This window comes from Camellia sinensis, chromosome 15 (assembly GCF_055761805.1).
Source record: "Camellia sinensis isolate YWXY chromosome 15, ASM5576180v1, whole genome shotgun sequence".
Lineage (NCBI taxonomy): Eukaryota > Viridiplantae > Streptophyta > Magnoliopsida > Ericales > Theaceae > Camellia > Camellia sinensis.
This window is the reverse complement of record NC_138975.1, coordinates 7,574,018-7,599,401: the sequence shown is the minus strand read 5'-3', so window position 1 is coordinate 7,599,401 and position 25,384 is coordinate 7,574,018. Positions and strand designations below refer to the sequence as shown.

The 25,384-nt window shown below is 32.6% G+C and overlaps 2 protein-coding genes across 4 annotated transcripts; one reads left to right on the top strand and one right to left on the bottom strand.

Annotated features, from left to right (window-relative positions):
- Window positions 1–17,638: 17,638 nt before the first annotated feature.
- Window positions 17,639–18,445, top strand: LOC114304376 (putative UDP-glucosyl transferase 73B6). Its single transcript, XM_028249538.2, has one exon. The coding sequence runs from the start codon at window positions 17,639–17,641 to the stop codon at window positions 18,443–18,445; it is 807 nt and encodes a 268-aa protein (XP_028105339.2).
- A 268-nt stretch (window positions 18,446–18,713) lies between these two features.
- On the bottom strand, window positions 18,714–22,888 carry LOC114304379 (uncharacterized). Of its 3 annotated transcripts, none has more exons than XM_028249543.2 (3): window positions 22,552–22,811; window positions 20,835–21,906; window positions 18,714–18,951 (listed from the first exon to the last, which is right to left on the bottom strand). In XM_028249543.2, exons 2-3 carry the CDS (start codon window positions 21,844–21,846, stop codon window positions 18,947–18,949), a joined length of 1,017 nt encoding a protein of 338 aa, XP_028105344.2. In that variant the 5' UTR covers window positions 21,847–21,906; window positions 22,552–22,811; the 3' UTR covers window positions 18,714–18,946. The 3 variants fall into 3 exon arrangements, with proteins under 3 accessions (XP_028105344.2, XP_028105343.2, XP_028105342.2); XM_028249542.2 differs by having other exon boundaries at window positions 20,835–21,967; window positions 22,552–22,717; XM_028249541.2 differs by having other exon boundaries at window positions 20,835–22,888.
- Window positions 22,889–25,384: the final 2,496 nt, after the last annotated feature.

Below are 25,384 nucleotides of genomic sequence, written 5' to 3'. Positions count from 1 at the left end.
TGTGACAGTAAATAAGACTCACTATCATAGCATTAGTAGTAACACTAATTAATGCTCCCACTTATTTTTCAAAAAAAAAACAAAAAAACAAAACATTAGTACAAAAACTAATGCAAAACCAACGCAAACATCACGAAATAGCGGTCGGCACGGTCAATCAAATAAGAGTCATACCTAAAAGACTAAAAACTGAGTGATGTAAATGACGGGGAAGAAAGAAAGAAAAGAAAAGAGACAGATGATAGAGACTTATCTATGACAGCAATGAATGGTTGAATGACACGTGTATGGTTGTGTTGAGTTTCCCATCGTTGTGATGATGCGTTTGGTGTCGTCGCCGTCTGTGTCGGGACGAGGAGACTGTCTGACCTAATGTCCTCCTATTTTTTTGTTTTTTAAAATTAAGGGTTGATTTGGCATAAATTAAATAATATAAAAAGTCAAAAAGTTACTATTCTCACATCATTTTATTTAAATCACATTATTTTTCTAACACATCACATCAAACCCAACTCAAATCCAACCTATATAAGTCAATAAGTCAAAAAGTACACTTTTTTTAAAACATCCCAAACCAACCCTAAGAATGCCAGAGATTTAGGTCTTGTTAGTTTGTTTTTGAAAAAATAATTTTACAAAAAAATTTCAAAATTTTATTTGATTTAGCGATTTTAGAAAAGAAAATTTCAAAATCACTTAATCTTTTTCATACATTAATCAATCACTTTTTTTTTTTCGTATCTCTCTTTTTCAACTACTTTTTTTCTCACACACATCTACTCAACTAAAACAAAATATCAAATCATCCCAAACTCTCATACTCTAAAACTACTTCCAAAATATACAACCAAATAAATTAAAAAAATTTCTAAACTTTCTCTTTAAAATATTTTTTGAAAATTTATCTCTTAAAATCAAATCAAACACACCCTTAAAATTTCTTACCAAATATTCATATTCATAAATATTTATATTCATATGAGATTTACATAAATATTTATTTGGTAAAAAATATGATAGTAATTTTTTTAGGGGTAAATTATAATTTAACCCCCTGTGATTTATCCCAAAAACACAGAACCTCCTTATAGTTTCATTTGTAACACTTAAACCCCTAGACTTTATACCATGTTGTAATTTTTTAGAGATGTAACGGAAGTGCACAAAATGACGTTGTTTTGTATATCGCCTGATAAAAAATAAAATAAAATAAAAAGAAAAACAAGAAAGGAATAGAAAGAGAGAGAGTGAAAGTGAAAGTTAGAGAGAGAGAGATTGCAACTAAACCCAAGTTCCTTCTCAGCTCAACAATGGCTTGTCTACAATGGTTTCAAGGGTTTTAACACCAACAATAACAACATAAGCCTAAACGGTGTTGCAAAGATCCACAACAATGGTTTCCTCCAACCTCGTCATCGATATCAATGGCATGATCTCCAATGATTCGATGAGCGCTGAGTATTATGTACAAGGCAATTCGATAATGCAATCAATCAATCTCAAGAGTAGGAACATGATTCAGGGATGGATCGACTACGATTCTGCCAAAAACGAATTGAATGTCTCGCTTTCACTTTTTTCGACAAAACCCAGTTCTTCAATTTTGACATTTCAGATCGATCTGTCTCCGATTTTTGAAGACACAATGTATGTAGGCTTCTCTGCTTCAATAGGTCTGCTAGCGAGCTGTCATTATATGCAAGGTTGGAGCTTCAACATGAGTGGACAAGCTCAATCTCTTGATCTATCTTTTCTACGCTCTCTTCCTGGACCTAAATAGAGAGGGCACACAGCACACACACACTCTTTCTCGGCAGTGGGGGTGGAGTGGGGAAGAAGAAACACTCACACCACCACAGATACTCATTTTCGCCCTCCCAGCACAAGGCCATGTGACGGGTGGAGAACAAGTGAGAGACTCACACATACACATACACAGCAACACCAAACCAATCCCTTTCTCTCTCATCTCACAGACAGATACACGCATACACTTGCTCTCTCTACCCACTGGATGACAAGAAAAACCAACCAACAAACCCATCTCTGAGACAGAGAGTTTCAAAGCCATAAAGTGAGGAGAAAACACAACACACTCTCTCTCTCTCTGTGCGGGCTGGAGTGGTGTTGAGAATAAGGTGGTAAAAGATATATTTTGTTTAGAGAAAATGTTTAGGGAGAGGGTGGGTCTCGGTGTGCATGGGCAAGGACCCAGTTTTGAAGCTGAAAACAAAACAAACGTAGATGGATACAACACACAAGTTGTTTTGCTCGCTGGTTTGATGGTAATGATCAACACATATATCTTTCTCTTTCTAAACTCTCCGCCTCATAAGAGTAGGCTTCTCGACCTCACTCCAAACTCGAGCTTCCTTCACTTCAATTACGTCAGAGTTTCGAGGAACTGTGAAGAGATGATAATGATGAAGAATGTCGTTACCTTAACCATCATTTGCATGTCTGCTGTGCCATGCTTGTGCTTGCTGTTGATCTGATTTTAATGTCAAATTCAAACTTTCTCTCTCTTTTCCTTTCTTGCTTTTTTTTTTAATTTTATTTTTTACCAGGCGGTACACAAAACGACGTCGTTTTGTGCACTTCTGTTACGTCCGTCAAAAATTACAACATGGTATAAAGTGTAGGGATTTAAGTGTTACAAATGAAACTATAAGGGGGTTCCGTGTTTTGAGGGTAAACCACAGGGGGTTAATTTATAATTTACCCTTTTTTTAGACTCCTCGACATTACTTTTTTCTAAATAAAGAATTAGTCATATGAGATTCTATTAATTGTTATAATAGCTGAGTTTTTAAGAAATTTGTTTTTATTGTTTGTAGTTTGTTTAACCTTTAGGTCCTATTTGTTTTCAGAGATAGAATGGAATGGATAATTTGTCACGGCCCGCTCTCCGTACCCAAGGGTTAAGTATCGTGATGGCCAGTAACCGAAGTTACCTCTGGCCAAATCTTTAAACAACTACTAAATGCGAGCGGAAAAATATTTAAGTGAGGGTACTAAAATAACCATTGGAGTTTCTATTTAATTACATTGTCAGAGCTGAACTATATCTACAAAGTACTTTGTGCCTACCCCACACGCTAGTCCTGACATGTTACCTGAAAGTGGTAAACAACTATAAGCACATGGCAGAGAGAAATATTATACTAAGAGCATAAGGGCATAAAATTCACCATGGATAATTATGGGACTAAACAGAGCTTTATATTAAAATACAAATTATATATCATACAGAAATCATTTGACATATACTACATAAATTACGTAAATAACTACAATCACGGTACGGAACAGAACAGGGGTCACCGGAGTGACAATCAGAACAAAGGTCAATGGATCCATGACAAACAGGAGACCACAAAGTGGTTAAGCAGGGGCCAATGGTTATTTAAGTCCCCCAAAGCGTGGGACTCCCGTGGTGGTACTTACAAAATATAATTATATATAATGTTATATTCAAATATTCTTTAAAATATAAACAAGCATATCCATGAGTTCCTTTTAAGCAAGTAGGGTTCAAAAAATCATCAACGTAACTGAAATATTAATATAGTTTATAATGCTTTATAAAACATAACTTGTATAAAATAAATATGGTAAGTCAAAACATAAGTAAGATACATTTTAATAACTCAAGATATAATATAACTCACCTTAACTTTAATACTTCACTCTTTCTTTCCACTAAAGACCTTTTCAATTTTCACTATTTTTTTCCTTCTTTCTCTTTTCCTTTCTTTTCTTTCTTTCTTCTTTCTTTTCTTTCTTTGCATTTCTTTCTGGCACATCGCCCCTTATATACAAAGGATTTATGCTTCATACCCCCACTGGGGGTCGACCCCCAGTGAGGTGTCGGCCCCGGATTGGTGCAAAAAAAAAACTGTTTTTTTTTTTTTTTTTTTTAAAGTTTTCAGCCAGTGGGGGCGCGCCACGTCACTGGGGGCGCGACCCCCACTGGGTGTATGTAGCGCTGTTGATATACAAAGGCAGCCGTGGGCACTAAGCCACGGGCTACCACGTGTCGCATTTCCATTGCTCCTTATTAATTCAAGCTTGTCTTAACTTAATTATTTATTTATACTTTGACCTATAAATTTTAAATAATTATATTATTTTACAAAATTATACATAATAATTTATAATAAATTATATGTTTTAGGTGGTGTTTGGCAAGTGGGTCGGGGCTAAAATAGCCACAAAAGACAAAACAGGCTATTTTAGCCACAACAAACAAAACATCACATCCAACCCATAATCATTACACTCTTCTCTTACAAAAAAAAGCCAAAAAGCCAAAAAGCCCTTCCCAAACCAAGCTTTTTAGCCCAGGCTAAAATAGCCAAAAAAGCCAAAAAGCCAAAAAGCCAACCCACTTCCCAAACGGAGGCTAACTGTGATTAAATATTAAAATACAGAATATATATCATACATAAATCATTTGACATACACTACATAAATTACGTAAATAATTATAACCACGGTATGGAACAGAACAAGGGTCAATGGATCCATGACAAACAGGAGACCACAAAATGGTCAAAATTTGGCCAATGGTTATTTGAGTCCCCCAAGGCGTGGAACTCCCATGGTGGTACTTACAAAATATAATTGTATATAAGGTCATAATCAAATATTCTTTAAAATATAAACAAACATATTCATGGATTTCATTTTAACATATAGGGTTCAGAAAATAATCCACATAACTGAAATAATAATATAGTTTATAAAACATAACTTGTATAAAATAAATATGGTAAGTCAAAACATACGTAAAATACATTATGGTGACTTAAGGTGTAATATAACTCACTCTGCCATATGCTTATAGTTGTTTACCACTTTCAGGTGACATGTCAGGACCAGCGCGTGGGGTAAGCACAAAACACTTTGTAGACATAGTTCAGCTCTGACAATGTAATTAAATAGAAGTTCTAATGATTATTTTAGTACCCTCACTTAAATATTTTTCCGCTCGCATTTAGTAATTGTTTAAAGATTTGGCCGGAGATAACTTCGGTTACTGGCCATCACGATACTTAACCCTTAGGTACGGGAAGCGGGTCGTGACATAATTAGTGAGGAGATTAGTAAAACAACAATGATTTAGACCACTAATTTTGGTGCTCTAATGGAGCACTAATGACATGGCAATGAACAAAAAAAATAAAATAAGAACAAATCAAGACCAAAACATCACATCACTGTGGGTGGAGCTCACTGCCAACTCATTAGAGCTACCTTTAGAGCTCAAAAATTAGAGCTCCAAAGCATTTTTCTTAGTAAAATTATATTTATTTTGATGATAGTTATTGAAGATTGTTAAATTATTACCCTATAAAAGAAATATAAAATATTAAAACAAATAAAACTATGATTTTTACATATAAAAAATACAAAAATATTAAACATTAATGTTAGAAAAAATTGCTCAACATGTGAAAAAAAAAAAACAAAAGAAAAAAAACCCTAAGCAAAAGGACTAATATCCTAATACCACTTCCACTTCTTCCATTTCAATCCCAACACTAAGACCTTTCCTAATCCCCTCTCCATCTCCCAAAACAAACACAACACATGGTGGGTCCCACTTCCGTCTCAATCCCATTCCTATCTCTATATCCCAAAACAAACGGAACCTTAAGATCTTGTTATTTTTGTTGTAATCTCGTGTCTTGTTTGTTTTATTTTAACATAACTGTTTTTTCTGTTCTTAAAAAAAATATTAATATTACTTTATTCTTTTTTATTTATATATCTGATTAAAATAAATTTTTTTAGCTTATTTTTTTGATTATTTTTAGCTTGACTAAAATCTCGTGCTTTTTTTTTTATCGATGATTGTAAAAAAATAAATAAAATAATTATGATTTGCATATGATATTTATTTTGACTTTTTAATATATTTTGTCTTTTGTAAGCTAAATTAGTTCAACATGCCAAACGAGGTCTTATATATTGGCCTTTTTGACAACCAAAAAATCAATAAGTTGATTTTTTGGGTTAGACCATGTCTATGTTTGTTTATATATATATATATATATATATATATATATATATATATTTTAAAATAGTAAAAAAAAAAATAAAAATTTAACTTTTAATCTACTTCTTAAAATAGGTTATTTTGACCTCTCAATTATAAAAATATATCACTTAGAGAATTAATCTGTATAGATTTATAAATAAAAAAATAAATTTAATTAAGAAAAATATAACATCAATGAGTTGTATAAAAAATAATTACAAATTAATAAAAAAATTATAAATATTAATAATTAAATTTATTAATTTTTTCATAAATTTATATTTTTTTATCTGACACAACTGGTAAGTAATAACCCCATTTAATTAACCCTTTCAAAACCAATTCTCCTTTCAAAAACAATTTTCAAAAGGAGTCCAAGTAAGCAAAGACTCGTGCGATATCAGGTCAACTGAGGGAGTCAATATTAGAAAATCGAAAACAGAAAATTTTAGGCCTATCTTAGAAAGAAGGTTGGAAGTTAATTTTTTTAATTTTTTTTAAATATATATATATATATATATATATAAATAGAGAAGTATTGTGATTTGAAAAATTAAAAAATTAATTTTTAATCAACTTGTCAAAATTGGCCACTATACACCTTCCTTAAAATGAGTGTTTCAAAAATGGGAAATTCTCTCTAAATCTTTTCTAAAAGATGTGTATTTTCACGATTTTAATAATTGGGAGGGTTAACATATATAAATAAAAAAAAAATTAATTAACCCTTTTAAAAACAATTCTCCTTTTAAAAACAATTTTCAAAAGGACAATCTAAGGAAGGAAAGACTCGTACAAACAAAATAAGATTTGGAGTGGATTAAAAATAAGATTTAAAATAATCTTACAATTTTAAAAAAATATTTAAAAAAACAAATAAACAAAATGAGAATTATTTGATCACTATGAATATATATATATATATATATATATTATGGCCTTATTTAGAAAGTTGATTATTTTAATCGGCTATTTGATTATTTTAGTCCGGTTAAAATAATTATGTTTAAAAAGTTGATTTTTTTTTTTTTTTGGATAATTGATTTGATGGTTGTGAGATAAAATATTTACTTATTTATTATATTAAATAAAATAGTGAACTTCACACTATTAAATATATATAAGATTCAATTGTCTGTAAGTAAAAATTGAAGATAATGAGGTGGTTAGATCATTTTTGAAAAAAAAAGAGAAGGATAATACAATGACACCAAAATTTATGCATAACAATTATGTGGAAAAATATATTCACTTTCGGAAATGAAAAAGTACATAATTATAGGTTTATATATATATATATATATATGGGTGAGTTACACTGACATTGTCTGAGATTCAGGGGTTGTTTGGGATGACCTAAATAAGTGTATTTTTTGTCTTTTTACGAAAAAATGTGCAGAAAAGTAGAGAGGTGATGTGATGAAAAAAAGATAAAAAGATGAATTATTTTTTGGTTGCCAAACTTGGCCTTAGTCCAATAACATTCCACTCTCCGACGTTCTGAAAATAGCATTCTTACCCTATGGTTAATAGTTGCATTTTACAAACTCTCTACTTGTATAAAAAGTAACAACTCGTAGTAGAAAAATATAAGAAATTACATTGAAAAAAAAAGTAAAACAAAGAAAAGGGGAAAAAAAAAAAAAGAGGAGGAAATAAAGCAAAATAAGAAAAGAGAGAGTGCATGAGTTCAATGTTTTCATTCCGTCTAAATAATTACAATGATAGGGGGTTAGTGTAATTTTCCAAACATCAGAGGATGATATTTATTAAATACAAACTTCAGGGGGTGTAAGTATAATTTACCTTATATATGTGTTGGGGGAGGGGGGGTCTTTCAAAAAATTAATTAAAAATATATGAATTTTTTTGGGATTTATTATACTTTCTACCCTTAAATTATGGTAATTACGATAAAATTACTTATTTAGTCCTTGAACTATCAATTGAGTTTACTTAGTCCTTAAAGTATATAATATCAATTGAATTTATGAAGTCCCTAAAGTATTTAATTCAAACATATTTAGGTGGTGTTTGGGAAGTTTGTGTGTTGGTTTTTTTTTTTTTTTTTTTTTCACTAAAAGACAAACTTTTTGCAAAACCAAAAAAAAAATAAATCCAAACAAAATATCACATCCAATCATATAATCATTTCACTTTTTCTCTCACAAACATCATATTCAACCACAAAAAAGCCAACTATCTTCTCAAACACCAAAAAAATGTTCTCCAATAATATTCTACAACTAAAAAAATCTACATAAAAATTCACTTCCCAAACACTCAGTCCCTAAATATAGGGGTGGGCGCGGGTCGGTTGTGGCCATGAAACCTCCAATTCGCCATTCGCCCGCCAAATTGACGGATTAGAGAAAGTCAATTCACATCCGTCCGCGCACTTTGGTGAATATGGATCGAGTGAATTGGCAGATTAGTGGATGGATGTGAATCGGTTTGGCGATTTAAAATTTTTAACATAATTCAACTTGTGCACTTCCTTAAAAATATATATATATTATACAGTCAATGACTTAAAAAAGTATTACAATCATTGCATGCTTCATCCAATGAAAAAAAAGTTTGAAACTTTAGAATATTACAATCACTGCATGCCTCATCTACATATTACAATCACTGTATGCCTCATACACATAAAGTATTATAATATGTGATTCTTAAAATATAAAAATAATTCAAATCACAAAAACCATGAACAGAGCAGTAGTAAAGATTGTATGTCTCTGTATTGTTACATCTATATCTGTTTTTGAAAACAAAAATCAATCAGCATATACCATTTTTTTTTTATTTTTATAGTTAGATTTAAAAATAAAAAAATATAAATAAATAATACATTTATTTTTTTTAATTCAAAAAATATATTCAAGTTGAAAACTTTTTTTCAACAGAATATATTCAACAAAATATTTAAATTCTTTTTTAATTGAAAACACAAACAGAATATCTAAACAAATTGAAAACACAAAGTCTTATAAATTACTAGGAGTGCTCGCGATTTGGCGGTTCGGTTGTGGCCACAGGAACCTCAAATCCGTTATCCGTCCAAACTAGACGGATTGGAAAAAATCAATTTGCAACCGTCGGTTCGTTATCACATATCAGTTCAAAATGTAGCGGATCAATTCAATTCAGTCAGTTTGGGCAGATCGATATATACACTGCTCACTCCTACCTAAAAGGATTACAAAGATAAAATATATGGCCATAAAATTTATAAATTAGTAAACAAATTTACCCGAAGTACAGAAAAATTGAAAATTTTTTATTTTGTCCTTAGAAGTGGGCTTCAATTTTTATATTGAGTTTTCTTTATAAGGGTAAGAATAATTATCTATGACATTTTTTTACTTATATTTTACGATAGCTACGTATTTGCCTTTATTTGTATATACTTCAAATTTCGTTTATAATTTCTAATTGATTGTGTTAGGTTTTTGTAATTGACAATCCCATTTGATAAAACTCCTTTCAATTATAATTTTATTTGCTATTTTATTACATTGAAGCTATGAGTGTTTAGATGCGAATCCAATCAGAATCCAATCCGAATTGTGCTTATGTAGAGGAGTTTATTGTCCTGATCCTTCCATGTTTCCACTTCGTTGACTACGTACGGAGATTGAGCTGTATGCAGAAGAAATTTTTACTGCTCGAGTGATGAAAGTTGCGCTCGAGCGGTCAACCTATATGTTTTGCGCCACCTTTGCTCACACCGCTCGAGCACACACGATCTTCGTGATTCAGTTTACTATAAAGTGTGCAGTTTACTGTTTCTAGGGTTTGAGCTATCTAGATTTTCAAAGAGGAACAAAAAACAAAGTGTTTTATATTGGAGGATACTTTTTGAGTGTTTTCTTGATGATTTAAGAGTGATGAATGGATTCATAAATATCAACATCATCAAGAGTTTATTTATTTTCGTTTATTCACAAAAGAAAGAATTGTTCTTCGGTGGATTCGAGAGAATTTGGGCCTGAAGCTTTGGTGGATTCCATAGTGGCTCATTATCGTGAATTTGACATCGGCGTTGTGGATTTAACGTTAAGCAAGACAATTCCGAGGTGAAGACGGTGGTGGAAGAGACACATTGGAGATGGTTCAATTCGGGCGTGAATCCGCTAAGTAATTGAGAGTACACTTGTGTAATTCTTTTTGTCTTCTTAATGGATTATTTTGTAGTTTTAGCCCGTGTTTTTTTTTTATTATTATTATCACAATTGGAGATGCTCCAATTGTGGTTTTTCCACGTTAAATCGCTATGTCTGTTTATTTTTGATTGTTTGATTGGGATTGCCATTCGTTATTTAAAATTAAAACATAATCACAAATCAATATATTGAATTTTTTATATATTTTTCAATTAGTATCAGAGCGAGTCGCTCAATCTTTGTTTTCCAAAACTATTATAGCGAGATCTTATTTGATTTGTGATAATGGATTCAATTTGTGAGGGGAATTCTACAGCTTGACCACCCCTACTTGACAAATTCAATTATTCTTTTTGAAAAGCTTGGATGAGAGCGTTTTTAAAATCTATTAATGAAAAAGTTTGGCAATTCGTCATGTGTGAGTGAATCGAACCGACGATTACCATTGATGGAGTAATTTTTCCCAAAGCAATTGATAAGTGGGACACAAGTGATTATCAAAATAGTTGCTGGAATAGTGAAGCTATCAATTCTCTCTTTTGTACCGTTACACCCGAAGAGTTTAGTTGTATCTGTAATTGTGAAGTCACAAAAAAGGCTTGGAATATCTTACAAACTATTCATGAGGGCACTCATTTGGTTCACTCAAAACTTCAAAGGCTCACATCTAGTTTTAAAAACATTTCCATGAAAAATAGTAAGACATTTGATGAATTTTATGTGAAGTTGAGTGATATCGTTCAATTTAGGTGAAAACAAATCGAAATCCAAGGTTGTGGAAAAAATTTTGAGGTTCTTGCTTGATTGATTTCAACCAAAAGTTAAGGCTATTGAGGAATCTCAAGATGTTGATAACCTAAAGTTGAATCATTTGGTTGGAAATCTTCAAACTTATGAAGCTCGTATAAATTTCAAAAAAAACAAAAAGATGAATTGCTTTTAGTAGTACTCATAGCGTTCGAAAGGATTTCAATGAGGATTGTAAGTTTAATTCCAAGATTACAGATACTTTTCTAAAACAATTTAAAAAGTCTTTTCTGAAAAAAGAAGCCTAATCTTTTAGAATCAACTCATAAATCTAAAGGCAAGATTAACTCAAAATTAATTCTACAATCAAGAAGAAGAAGAAAGGAAAGATACAAGAGACACCTCAAAGAATCCAATGCTATGAATGCTAAGATTTTGGGAACTTTGTTCAAGAGTGCCCTAATCGTTTGAAAAACAAAAAAGCTTTTGCTATGACCTAGGATGATGAATTAGAGTCTAATAAAGATGAGGGTGACAACGAGGCTCAAGGCGAAGAGGAGCATGACCAATTTCTAGCTTTCATGGCGGCTTCTAGAATTGAAGAACGAATGGAGGATTCAAAGAGACCAATTGAGAATGTCATTGATGATGAATCCTCGGAGAGTGTTAGTGATGTAGATAATGAAGCACTATAACAAGCTTATAAAAAGTTGTACAAGGAGTTTCTTAACTTATCTAAGTTGAATGACAAACTCACTATCAAACTTAAAGCTTGTGAAAGTGAGAATATCAAATTAAAGAAGGAGATTTCCGAGGCTAGGAATGATGCCATCAAGATTTCTAGTGATCGACAAGTTCTTTGTGCAAGACTCTTGACTTGTGAGACAGAGAGGAATGAGCTACATCAAATCTATGCAACATATGAAGAAAATATTGAAACTCGCAAGATGTCCCAAGTTGCCTTAGAAGAGCTAATCATCAAGAAAGAGGAAAAACTCAAGTGTATTATGGTTACCATTGGTCTTTGAAACAAAGGATCAAAGCTTTTGGACAATATCATTAGGCCTTAACAAATGTGTTGTGACAACAGTGGCATTGGATTTTGTGGTGACAAAGAGCAAAAATGGAGTGCATCTATATCTCATAAAACAAGAACTCAAGAAAATAGAAGCAAAGAATTCAATATGAGGATGGACTTCTCAATCTTCCTAGAATTGGTAAGGCCAAAGAAAAGAAGGTACACCATATTTTTATTTGTTATCATTGTGGTATGTATGGTCATATTCGCCTTTATTGTTATGAGTTGTATGAGAGAATGTCTCATAAAGGTAAAAGAAATTCTAATACCTTGTCGGGTAAAGACATTTCATTAGTCGTAATGAGGTTCAGTGTCAAATTAGACCTTATTGTTTTGATTTGCTCGAGACCAAACATGAAACGAGTTTGCATTTGCCTAGACTTTGGAGTAGGAGGTTGGAAACTAAATCGAGATGGGTTCCCATTGAATGGGAGGGGAACCACAATGTTAGGACGTCACCCAAGAGTTGCAATACGCACAAATTTGTTTATACTTAAGTGGTTTGGGTGAGAAAACTTGATTTGTGTTCATTTGTTTATTCATTTTTGTTTGTTTTGTTTTTTTTTTTTTCACTTTTTGTTTTGAGTATTTTGTTTGTTTGATTTTGGGTCTTTTGTGTGTGTTTGTTCGTTTCCTTCTTATTTTATTTATAATAATAATAATAATAATTTCCTAGTATGATTTTGCAAGTTGAAATTTTTGAAACGTTCTTGGTGCATATTGGAATTGATGAGAATATTTATTATATGTTAATATGTGTGTGTTTTCTGTGGTCATTATTCATTTCAAAGTGTGTGTACTTTGAATAGTATGTCTCATTCTATACACACTCTTATATTAGCAAATATCGGAATCGTCTGCATAAGTGATCAAATTTCTCATGGGTGATGTTGAGTTTCTTAACCACCTACTATCTTGTTTCATCTCTACGGCTTTCCCTTTTTTATTATTATTTTAGACAGGGCATGAGGAAAAGGCTACCTCAGAGTCACCAAACAGGCTTTCCTTATTCTAGCCATGCTTCTTTGGTTCAGTTTCCATACTCTTGAGTGTGAAAGCTGCCAGTGAGTGTATTGAGGAGGAGCCTTTGTATTTACTCAATAAATACCCATTGATTCCTAATGGTTTGACTTTCCTAAGTTGTGTTTAGATCCTCTTGCTGGAAATCCAACCATCAGATCACTACTAGGATTTGAATCTAATGTTTGTCCAACTCCAAGAGCCACACACACTCTTTTATCATGGGATCTATACTTTTCACATATTGCATCACATTCTTTCAAGTAATTATGTTTCTTAGATATTCTTGTGTGTTTTAAGGTACAAATATGAAATTCCTTACTTACTCCATCATATTATTTTTTGTCTTTTATTTTTTGTTCGTTGTTTTCGGTGCTTGTGATTGCTTTTAGTAAAGGAGAGTTTGGTTAATCGTTGTAGAGATTTTTTTGGGCATGTCTTACATTGATTGGTTTTGCAAGGGAGATTGGTATTAGTTAGTTTGTATGTTGCTATGCACTGCTTATTTATTGCTTATTTGTCACATGCTATTGATTATTATATCACCATGTCCTTGCTTGTCTGGTTTATACTTTTGCTTTCGTTAACTGAGCTTCCTTTGACAATTCATGACAAAAAGGAGGAGAATTTTGAGTGTGTCTGCATGTTTCTTAAAATTTTCATCTTTTCATGTTGCATGTGGCATGTTCTTAAAATCTCAAATTTTCATCTATTCATATGTCCATATATTCATGCTTTAAGATAATCTTGCCATATGTCTATTGTTTTCATATACTCTTGTAGCATTAATAGCTGTCTTGCAGATCATGACATTGAGAAAGAAGTTTTTTTTTGTTCGTTATAATGGGTTGGGGTGTTTAGAATTTTTTTTGTTAGGTGTGTTTTGTCACAGAGTTGCCAAAGAGGGAGAATGCTAGGTTTTTGTAATTGGCAATCCTGTTTGAAAAAACTCATTTCAGTTGTAATTTTATTCGCTCTTTTATTACAGTGAAACTATGAGTGTTTAGATGCGAATCCAAATCGAATTATACTTATGTAGAGAAGTTTGTGATTCTGATTCTTTCATGTTTGCCACTTCGTTGATTATGTACGGGGATCGAGCTGTATATAGAAGAAAGCTTTACCACTTGAGCGATGAAAGTTGCGCTCAAGCGGTCAGCCTATATATTTTGCGCCGTCTTTGCTCACACCGCTCGAGCAGTGAAATGTGCGCTCGAGCGGTCTTCGTGATTCAGTTTACTATAAAGAAGACAATTTGCTGTTTCTACGGTTTGGACTGTCCAAATTTTCAGAAAGGAACAAGAAATAAAGTGTTTTGTATTTGAGAGTACTTTATGAGTGTTTCCTTGATGATTTAAGAGTGATAAATAGATCCTTGAATTTCATATTAACATCATCAATGGTTTGTTTGTTTTTGTTTATTCACAAAAGAGAGTGTTGTTCTTCGGTGGATTCCGAAGAATTTGGGTTTGAAATTTTGGTGGATTCTAGAGTGGCTCATCGTCGTGGATTCGATATCGGCGTTATAAATTCAACGTTGGGCAAGATAATTTCGAAGTGAAGATGGTGGTAGAATAGGCACATTGGGTTCGGTTCAATTTGGGCGTGGATTCATTAAGTAATGGAGAGTACACTTGTTTAATTCTTTTTATCTTCTTAGTAGATTGTTTTGTGATTTTGGCCTATGATTTTTTTATAACAATTAGAGGTGCTCCAATTGTAATTTCTCCACATTGAATCATTGTGTTGGTTTGTTTTTGATTGTTTGATTGGGATTGTCATTCGTTATTTAAAATTCAAATATAATCACAAATTAATATCTTGGCGTTTTTATAATTTTCAAATTGTTTTTAAATTTTTCACTAAGTTCTTTTTATTACTTAGTGAAAATTATGCAAATAATCCATATAGTTTACACGATGTGTTAATTTGGTCCTTATAGTTTCAATTTGTTCGATTTTGCCCTTTAATTTAACGGATTGTGTCATTTTAGTCCAATAAATAACGGTTGTTAAGTTAATTTAACGGAAAGTCAAACAATATATCAATTTGGACCCTGTATTTTTCACAATGTGTCAATTTAATCCTTATCAAAATTGAGAAAATTGAAATTACAGGGACCAAATTGACACATCGTGTAAAGTACAGGGACCAAATTGATACATTGTTTGACCTTTTGTTAAATTAACTTACAACCGTTATTTATTGGACTAAAATGACACAATCCGTTAAATTAAGGGGCAAAATCGAGCAAATTGAAACTACAGAGATCAAATTGACACATCGTGTAAACTACATGGACTATTTGCATAATTTACCGTATTACTTAATTAATGTATCATTTTGTGTTATTATTATTTATAGTGAAATGTTATTAATTAAATCATCTGATTCTACTTTTTCAGTATATCTAATAGCCAAATAATTTTATTAGTAAGATTGAAAAATCAGATTCTAATGTTAATTTAAACAAACAACAAAATAAAGTACTTTTCAAAGACAAAATACAAATTTAAGATTTTGTTGAAATAAGTTCTTAATTGAGTAAGGTCTTTTATTAATTTATAATACTTATGAACTTATGTTTTATTTTTGTAATCTTTTCAAGAACTAAATAAGTTTAAATTAAATACTTTAGAGACTTAATGGATTTAATCGATAGTTTAAATACTATAAGAACTTACTAGATTCAATCGATAGTTCAGACACTATTTAGATAATTTGGCAATAATTTAAGAATATAAAGTGTAATATATCCAAAAGTTTATGACTTTGCATTTTAATATTTATAAAATTTATCATTAATTTAAAAATAATTTTTAAAATGTAATTTCTCCTCATTATAAAATGCCACCACCATTTGCGAAGTCGATTAAAAGCTCACTTTTAACTTTTTTTTAAAAAAAAATACAAAAAAAAAAATAGGGTTAATGTGATCCAAAAAACTCAAAAAAGCCAATATGCTTGTTGTTTTTCACAAAAATAAAAAAAAAAAAAAATTGGTTAGGAAAAATGCGAAGCAAATATCAAGAATGAGAGATAGAGAAGGTGAGGGCAGAGCTTCTTTCTCTAGGATTCGGCAATTCCCCTGCAATACTCCGACAACTCTCTTTACATTTCTAAAGTGTAGATCTACATTTGTAGATCTGTAATTTTAGAGTATAAATATAAACTTTTTATATTTGAAATAGGAGTTTGAGAGTTTTTCCCTCCGTTTTCAGTGTAAATTTTTGAATTTTCTACCCCCACAATGATTTCCTCCTCTTAAACCTTCTTCCATACTATTGTGGGTATACCTCTTTTTCAACTCTAGCTTCTGGTTGTGTTCGAAATACGGTAGCAGTGGTAGCAGAATTGGGCAGCGGCAATGGGGGTGACGTAGACGGGAACCGCAGATTTTCAACCAAATTTTGTTTAGTTTAATACAAATCTTACTTTCCAGACCACATTTATAAGATCGGTGATTTTTCTTGTACCGTAGTTGGTCTTTTTGGTAGATTTGTTATTTTTTTTCCTTTTGTTGTATGGTTTGTATGACCTTTTGAGATCCTATTTTGTATGTTATTAATTTTAATATAAATGTTTTCCATGTTCTCAAAAAAAAAAAAAAAAATAGTGTCCAAGCCTGTAAACTTAGGCTCCTTTTGGTAATAATTTTTTTAATCCGACTTGTTGATTAATTTAACCTAACTATATCCGTTTGAGAAGAATTTTTGATTTTTGATTTTATAATTTAGATGTTATAGTTGTGTAGAGAAAAATTGCCAAACGGGAGCTTATTCATTTAGGAGATTACGGATTCAATTTCTTACAGTACAAAATTTAAGAAAATAAAATAAAAAATGGCGCGCCCTACCGTCCTTTTGAAGCATGCCATAAATCATGCCCCATCAGCTCCATAACATATAGTAATTAATTACCCAACTTCAAAAATCAGATTATTATGGACATGACTTGAAGAGATTAGACTTAAATTCTCATCATTGTGCATTAATATGTACTTGTATAAAAACCCATTTAAAAATGAACATTGTTCCCCATAGAAAAGGAAAAGGGTAAGAACTAAGAAAAAGCTTTGGTTTGTGCTTCACCACCCCATGTAGTCATCTTCCCTACCATGGCATGGGGCCACACCCGCCCATTACTAGACCTCTCCCAAGCTCTTTCGTGCCGCGGCATCACAGTAACCATCATCACCATCCCATCAAATGTTCCGTATATTGCTTGCAAAGTCTCAAAACATCCACGAATCTCTCTCCACGTGTTACCATTTCCACAAGTCCCCAAATTGCCACCGGGGTGCGAGAACACGGCTCACCTTCCTTCAATGGATCTTTTTCTAACGTTCCTAAGAGCCACCAAAATGCTGAAGGAGCCCTTCGAGGGTGTCCTCAGAGAGATGTCTATAGCTGGATGCCTTCCTATTTGCGTGATATCGGACTTCTTCCTTGAGTGGATGCTCATTTCATGTCATTCATTTGGCATTCCTCGGCTTGTTTCTTCCTCCAGTGGATGCTCGATTCATGTTGTTCATTTGGCATTCCTCGGCTTGTTAGCCATGGAATGGGCATGTTACCTATGGCTATCGGTAAAGCCACTAGTTTGCATAGCCCATGCATCAGGGCTATGTTGGATTCTGATCCGATAAATTTGAGCCAAGTAAAAGTTCTGTTCAGCTTGAAGCGAGCGGACTTACCAAACTCGCTCCAAAAGGGCAATGCCGACGACCCGTGGCTGCAGTTCATGGCTGAGGTTGGAGAAGCCGATGCAGATAGCTGGGGATTCATAGTCAATAGCTTTGAAGAGCTTGAAGGTGAGTACGTAGCCACTCTTGAATCATTCTTTAAGAAGTCATATGCATGGTGTGTGGGCCAACTTCTTCTCGTCAACCAGATTGACCAAAAAGCAACCAGTGACGATCAATTGTGTTGGTACATCAAATGGCTTAACAAGCAATTGCGTCCGAGTGGGGTGATATGCATATCATTCGGTACACAAGCACACGTGTCGAACACCCAAATGGATGAGATTGCAATGGGGCTGGAGATGGCCAGCCATCCATTTATTTGGGTTGTACCATCGACAAAATGGACCCCACCAGACGGATGGGAGGAAAGGGTGAAAGAGAGAGGATTAATTGCAAAGGATTGGGTGGAGCAGAGGAGCATATTAGCACACCCCTCAATGGGTGGGTTTTTGAGTCGCTGTGGTTCGAACTCTGTTAGAGAGCTTGTTGAATGGGATCCCAATGTTGGGTTGGCCTATGGGGGCCAAACAAGGGTTGAATGCCAAGTATGTAGCGGACGGATTGGGAGCAGGGATATTGGTCGACCCGCAACCACAAGGGAGACGGAGGGTTGGGACAGAGGGAATCAACACCATTGAGCATGATGTGATTTGTCACAAGGTTAAGGAGTTGATGAGTAGAGAAAGGGAGGAAAGCCCGAGAGAGGGCACAAGAATTGGGGATTATGGCAAGGCAAGCTATGGAGAAAGGTGGATCATCCCACAAGAAGCTGGACAAATTGATCGAAGCGCCTAACCCATATAAAGAACGATGTGTCATCTTTAATTTCTATTTTCTAGAGTGTGTGTGTGTGTAATCATAGACAGTTATGAAAACAAAATGGATCTCCAGATAAGCTATTGATCATTTGCTTCAGGTAGTGATTCTGTTATTTATTTTTCAATGATAATAATTTCATCCCCAATGCTGCCCAGTTTCTTAAGTTATTGACAACACACAATCACTTGAATTTTATACAGATTAATTTGATTATACATACATAAGAAAATCATACCAGTATGAGTTTTATGGCAGGAACACAAACATCAGACCAGTTCTCTGACACGTCACTCTCCAACTTGAGGCATTGGTTTTATTGATCATCCTGAAAAACAACATACCAGTTGTCAATGATTTAACGAGCTTTAATAAAAATATGAGTAAACCCCTGAGGTTTGCTTAAAATACAATTTGCCTCATGTGGTTTAAAAAATTACAAATATCCAATTGTTAAAATTATTTATTTAACGAAACCAAACTAAACCTTAAGTCCCATCAATTTTTTATTTAACAGAATTAACTAACAAAAATAAAATTCATAATTGTTCTCCTATACAATAATAAAATTGCATAAATTATTAATTAAAATATATTTCTAATATCATTAAAAACTGATAATTGACTTGATGATTTATTAATAAAAATGACAATTTGTTATGAAATTAAAAATCTCAAGAGGTGGAATGTAATTTCCAAGATCACAGAGGACAATTTGTATTTTAATTAAATCTCAAGGGATGTATTTGTAATTTACCCATAAAAGGTATACCATCTGATTTAATATTCCCCCCCCCCCCCCAAAAAAAAAGCTTTGGTCAAATTAGCGACCAAAACACCAACAGTACAAAGCAACCGATATGAGCAGCTGGATGAATTATTTAGCAACTAATATTTCCCTGTTTTCCATAAGGATTTATGTTAATAAAATGGTAAAAATATCAATTAGGCTGGTTTCACGGATCCTTGCACAAATTTTAGCAATCAAATCCAAATAAACTGAATTTTTAGTTCACCTTAAGCCCACTAAACTTATTTGAATGAAGGCTGCTCCAAATTATGTCCTGTCACCAGAATAAACTGTTGATTCATTTTTCTTAAATACCATGACATTTTCCTTGAGTCAACATTTTTAAGAACCATTTGCAGCCTAAGGTGAAATGAGAATCGAGCGGTGGCCTAAATTTTTCTCAAGCACATAAATAACCATATATTGTTCTTCAAGAAATCTCCAATCTGAACTTCTAGCATGAATTTGGTAGGTACCATTTTCGTCTCTTCATCTTACAAATTTCCCTTAACATCAGTGACAACCAGAGTAGGGCATGGCATTGCCATTGTATCTAAAAAATCCTTATCAACTTAACACCCCAAACTAGCATTAACCTTTTTCTGACACAGCCTAACATATTATGAATGCTGCTACTGCTCCATGCAGCCAATTGGAGTTTAACTGACTCTAGGTTCACTGTGGCGGTTTTTGGTTCATGGATTCGGGGAGGGATTTGTGAAGGGAAAGCAAAAGTGAAGAGAAAAGTGAATGAAATGCAGGCTAATTTTTTTTTCACTATTCCCTTCTCTTGTTCTTTCCCTCCGCAAATCTCGCCTCAAATCCATAATCCAAACAGTCTTTGAGTGCAAGCAAAGAGTTTGATGGAGCGGAAGTTATCATAAACTACCATACTCTCCCTAGCCAGAACCTAATCCAGCGGTGCAAGATTTTTTAACAAAATAATATTCGTTATTAAAAAAGGAATGGTATAATGAAATGTTAAGAGACGTTGTAACTACTATGCTACATCATCACTTTAATGTGTGCCTACAGAATCACACAACACACACATAGTCAAAACATTGTTTTCATCTAATAAGATTTAAGCGGTTGAAGATTATGGCATCAGCCATGCCAATCAAAGATATCATGGATGACACTTGATAATACTAATATCCAAAACCCTGAAAGGATAAGAATCCAGTAACAAGAAACAAAATGAGAAGGATACGGAATAGAATATAAAAATGGGGATCTGCAAGAAGTTTAAAAGTTAAGGTTTGAAGTAAGAACCAGAAATAAAGAAATGACAACAGCTATTCACAAAAACTTCAACTAAATACATATTCATGTTCTACAAACTAGTTAAAGAAGACCACAAACAAATATGCATTTGAAAATATATGATAACTATCTAAAAGACATGCAACAATACTAACCACTTCTTTCCTCTGGATTTGTCGCAACATTGTGTTCACCAACCAAGGATGAATTTCCGCTTTTGTTGTTATGGTTGCATGTCCTCTTAACCAAGAGCTTGGCAATCTGCAACTGGGTTTTTGCAACTATTTCAGTCCTCTTAAGGTCCATTTCTGCTCGCTTGATGTCTGCCTCTACCCTCAGGCGTTCCGAGTCCCTGTACATTTCCATCCGTGCCTGTTCAATTTTCAACATTGAATGAGCTAACACCCTAATACTCTCTGCCATGTCGTTGCCCGATCTCTTCCTTCGCTTAAAAGAATTTACCTTTAATGACCTGTCAGCCACTCTGGCTGCTTTGTTTCTGGGGGTACTAAATTCACTGTTATTAGGAACTGTATCAGACGCATCATCTTGATTGTCATCCTGAACATGATTCTGTCCACGTTCGACTATTGTATTGCAATTTTGAGCTTTCTTAACAACCTGAACGTGATTCTGGCCGCTTTCGTCTACTGTCTTGTAATTTTGAGCTTTCTCAACAATCTGAACATGGGCGGGGCCGTTATCGTCTACCCTCTTGGTATCAGTTTCCAAATCACCCACTAAATTTGGCAAAGCTTGCAAACCCTCTGTCTCTGTCACCCCATTTGCAACCACATCTCCAACCTTATGTTCCAAACAATGTGTCCCTTTCACCAATCCATCCATCCTAGCATAGAATTGCCAACCAGAATGGTTATTTACAGCTAACTCCATGCGATACCTTTTCTTCATCGCCTCAATTTTGTTCTTGCATTGGTTAGGTGTTTTTCCAGGCTTTGTCCCACAATTACGGGCTGAAACTTGCCCAGCTATCTCTTCCCAATCACTCCCCTTCAACTTGGCTCGATTTCGGAGTGACCACTTTGTTTCATACACATCTAATAAACTCATAATCCCTCCTTCGCTCCACTCATCCCTTTTACTCTTATCCGGGGTTTTCACAACCGCCACAACCACCCCCTTGTTCTTTTCCCCACCTCCTTCCATTGCAATCAACAATACAACAAACTCGGACAGTCTAGAGTAAATTTCAGTGAGTGTTTGATCCTGAGTTCAAAAACCCCCCATTGATACAATAAATATGAAGCAATACCCACCAACCAAAACCCTAAAAACCCAAGAACAAATACCACCAAAGCATTACTTAGGCATGAATGAACACAAGCAAAGCACCATTATTTTATATGTGAGCAGACCCATAAACCAAAGATACTGAAACTGAATGGTTCTGTGAGAGAATTTTCCTATATGATTTTTTGAAGGTTGCAAAATAATATAAAAACTGGGTTTTTCTAGATTATTAGCGATTGAAACAGACAGAATTGATGGGTATATTGAAAGCTGAACAAGAAGAGAGAGCAAATTAAAGAGAACTGAGAATATAAGAAGCAATACCCACCAAACAAAACCCTAAAAACGCAAGAATAAATACCACCAAACCATTACTTAGGCATGAACAAACACAAGGAAAGTACCATTATTTTCTATGGGAGCAGAGACCCAGAAACCAAAAACTCTAAAATTGAATGGTTGTGTGAGAGTATTTTCCTCTATGATCACAAACCGGGTTTTTCTCGACTATTAGTGATCAAAACAGACAGAATTGAAAAATGGAAAATCAAATTGAAAGATGAACAAGGAGAGAGAGAGAGAGAGAGAACAAATTAAAGAAAAGTGAGAATAGGCATGTACTCAGAGGTTAAAGCTGGTAGCATATGCTTCATCTTCATTTCTGGAATTCATCAGTTACAAGTCCGTTGGTTTCTGGGTCACTGGCTGCCAAAAGCAGTTTAGAGAGAGACAGAGACAGAGACAGCGAGAGAGAGCATCAGCAACAGCAATGAACAATTGAGGGAATAGGGGGATGTGTAATCAGAGAACCTTTTTGTGGTGTGAGGAGGGGAGGCACGTGAGATGATCTGAAGCGTTCATCTTTTCAGCATAAAAGCATCAAATCAAATCAAGCGACTTTCTTTTAGATATAAATCAAGCCACTTTCACTTTGTTTAGGCCAAGTTTAGCATGTGATAAAAAAAATTTAAAATGTCAAAAATTTATTTAAAATATTAAAAAATTATAATTATTTATCAAAAGTACATTACATAATTTTTAATCTTAATTTTTTTCTACACATTAATTTATATAATTTTTTAATATATATTTTTTTTATAAAAAGTCAAAAATTTAACCTAAACAACCATATTTTTTTTCTCAACTTTTTAATTCAAAAAATTAAAAAATACATTTATTTAAGACATCCAAACAATTTCTTAATTTAACATTAGGATGGTGATGATGGGTGGAAGCTAGCGTCATCCCTTCAAGGCGTCAGTGGGGATTAAAAACACACAAAAGATTAAATAAATTAAAAATTAAAGTATTATATTTAAATTATAAATATTTTATTTTTCTTTTATAATAATTATAAAAATTTTAAAAAATAATGTCAAACGAATTTTTTAATCTCAAACATAAGAACAACATAGAACCTAATAATTAATGATTAGTTGAAGATAAAAATTCGTGATATCTGTAAGTAGGGATGGTAAATGAATCGATAAACAAACTCGGTTCGACTTATTAAGGGCTCGGCTTGGTTCAGTTCGTTTAGTAAACAAGGTCAGTTTGAGCTTGAATATTAGGCTCATTTAATAAACGAGTCAAGTCCGAATTCGAATAAGCTTGGTTCTTCAAACTCAGCTCGTTTATTTTTATTTAAGTTATATAATAAATATATTATTTATATATTAAATAATATTAATTATTTTTTATTTAAATAATATTAAAAAATCTTACCGAGCCGAGTTGAGTTCGAACTCAATAAACGAACTCGATAAGCAAACGAGCCAAGCTCGAGCTCAATACGGCTCGGCTCATTTGCAACCCTACCCGCAAGCAGCTAATAATTTTTTGGGTAAGTTATTCTGACACCCCCTGAAGTTTCTATTTAATACAGATTCATCCTCACGTTTGAAAAATTATATTCTCTTTTTTGAGGTTTGTAATTTCATTATAAATTGTTCCATGAATTGCTGATGTCATGTCCTAAAAATTTTTAAATGACCATTTTGTCTTTTTTCCCACAATTTATTCTTTTTATTATCATGACTACATTCTATAATTTTCTGCCATTAAATTCTACCTGAACATATTCTTATTAAGTGATGATATAAAAACATAAATTTCATATAAAATTTTCAAACGCAATGATATAGTTTAATAATGATCTTTCACTTTGAAACAAAACACTTATAAACATGATTTATATTTATAAAAATATCACTATCACAATTCTTTTTTATGATATTTTTTGTTTAAATTTAATATATGAATAGAATTTTTCATTTTTATTTTCACCATCATTTTTCTTTCTCATCTATTCACCTACATTTATTACAGTATTACTGAATTTTTGTATTTTTATATTTTTTTTGTATTTAGTGAATTTTAAAAAAATCACAAAATATTATACTTCTTAAGTATATATAGATTAGTTGTATTTAAAAAATAAAAAAAATTACTTAAAATATTACAAAATTCAGTACAAATAAAAAACACAAAAAATTAAAAATTAATTTTTTTGTATAAATTAAACTAAAGAAAATGATTGTTATTTTTTTTGAAATGACATAAATAAAATATTAACATTATTTTATTATTTTATATTTACACAAGTTAATGAATAAATATATCATTTTAATCTACCAGGGAGATGTCAGTGTAATTTACCTAATTTTGCCCTAAAATGTGTGGTGTGGTGTGGCGTGGTGTGGTGTGGAGCACCTAATTTTTCCACTAAACGGCTAGTGGTAGCACACGGTTTTACAGCTTGGGGGTGAGAGTTGGGATTCTACACGGGTGGCCCTGAAAAAATAGGAAAAATTACAATTTAATGGATTTTTCAAAATTAATTGTAGATTTATGAAAAAAAATTATAATTATAATTATTAATATTTATAAAATTTGTTACTAATTTATAATTATTTTTTCAAACTAATTTGATATATTTCCCTAAAAAAAAAAAAAGTATCCTTTTTTTAAGACTCGGATGCTTTCAAATGCACCCAAGAATTTTTTTTTTAATAGAACCCAAGAATGTTGATGGGTACCTCACACTTCATGAGTTTCTTTCTAATACTATTATTTTTAAATTAAATTGTTATAAAAGACTTGTCTTAATTTCATATAAACTCTTATTTCACTCTATATTCTTCTTAGCTATTGGGGGTGTTTGGGAACCCACTTTTGAGGTTAAAATAGCCTCAAACATTAAAAAAACTAAATAACCTCAAATACCCTAAATTAATGATTTATTTTTAAAAAATAAATAAATACAAATTGGCATGGGGCAGCCTACATTGTCACATTGATAGTGTAGGTTCAGCGTAGGCTCACAGTGTAGGCACATTTAGTAAATGACAATTTTGCCCTTTTAGATAAATTTTGAAAAAAGTGAGGTTAGGGACAATTTTTGTAATTTCAGCCTCAAATATCATTTTAAACACATTTTTTAATACAACAACTC

Excerpts from the sequence above, each read along its gene's own strand:
- LOC114304376 (XM_028249538.2), top strand. The coding sequence starts at position 17,639 with ATGGCTATCGGTAAAGCCACTAGTTTGCATAGCCCATGCATCAGGGCT.
- LOC114304379 (XM_028249541.2), bottom strand. The coding sequence starts at position 21,846 with ATGGAAGGAGGTGGGGAAAAGAACAAGGGGGTGGTTGTGGCGGTTGTG.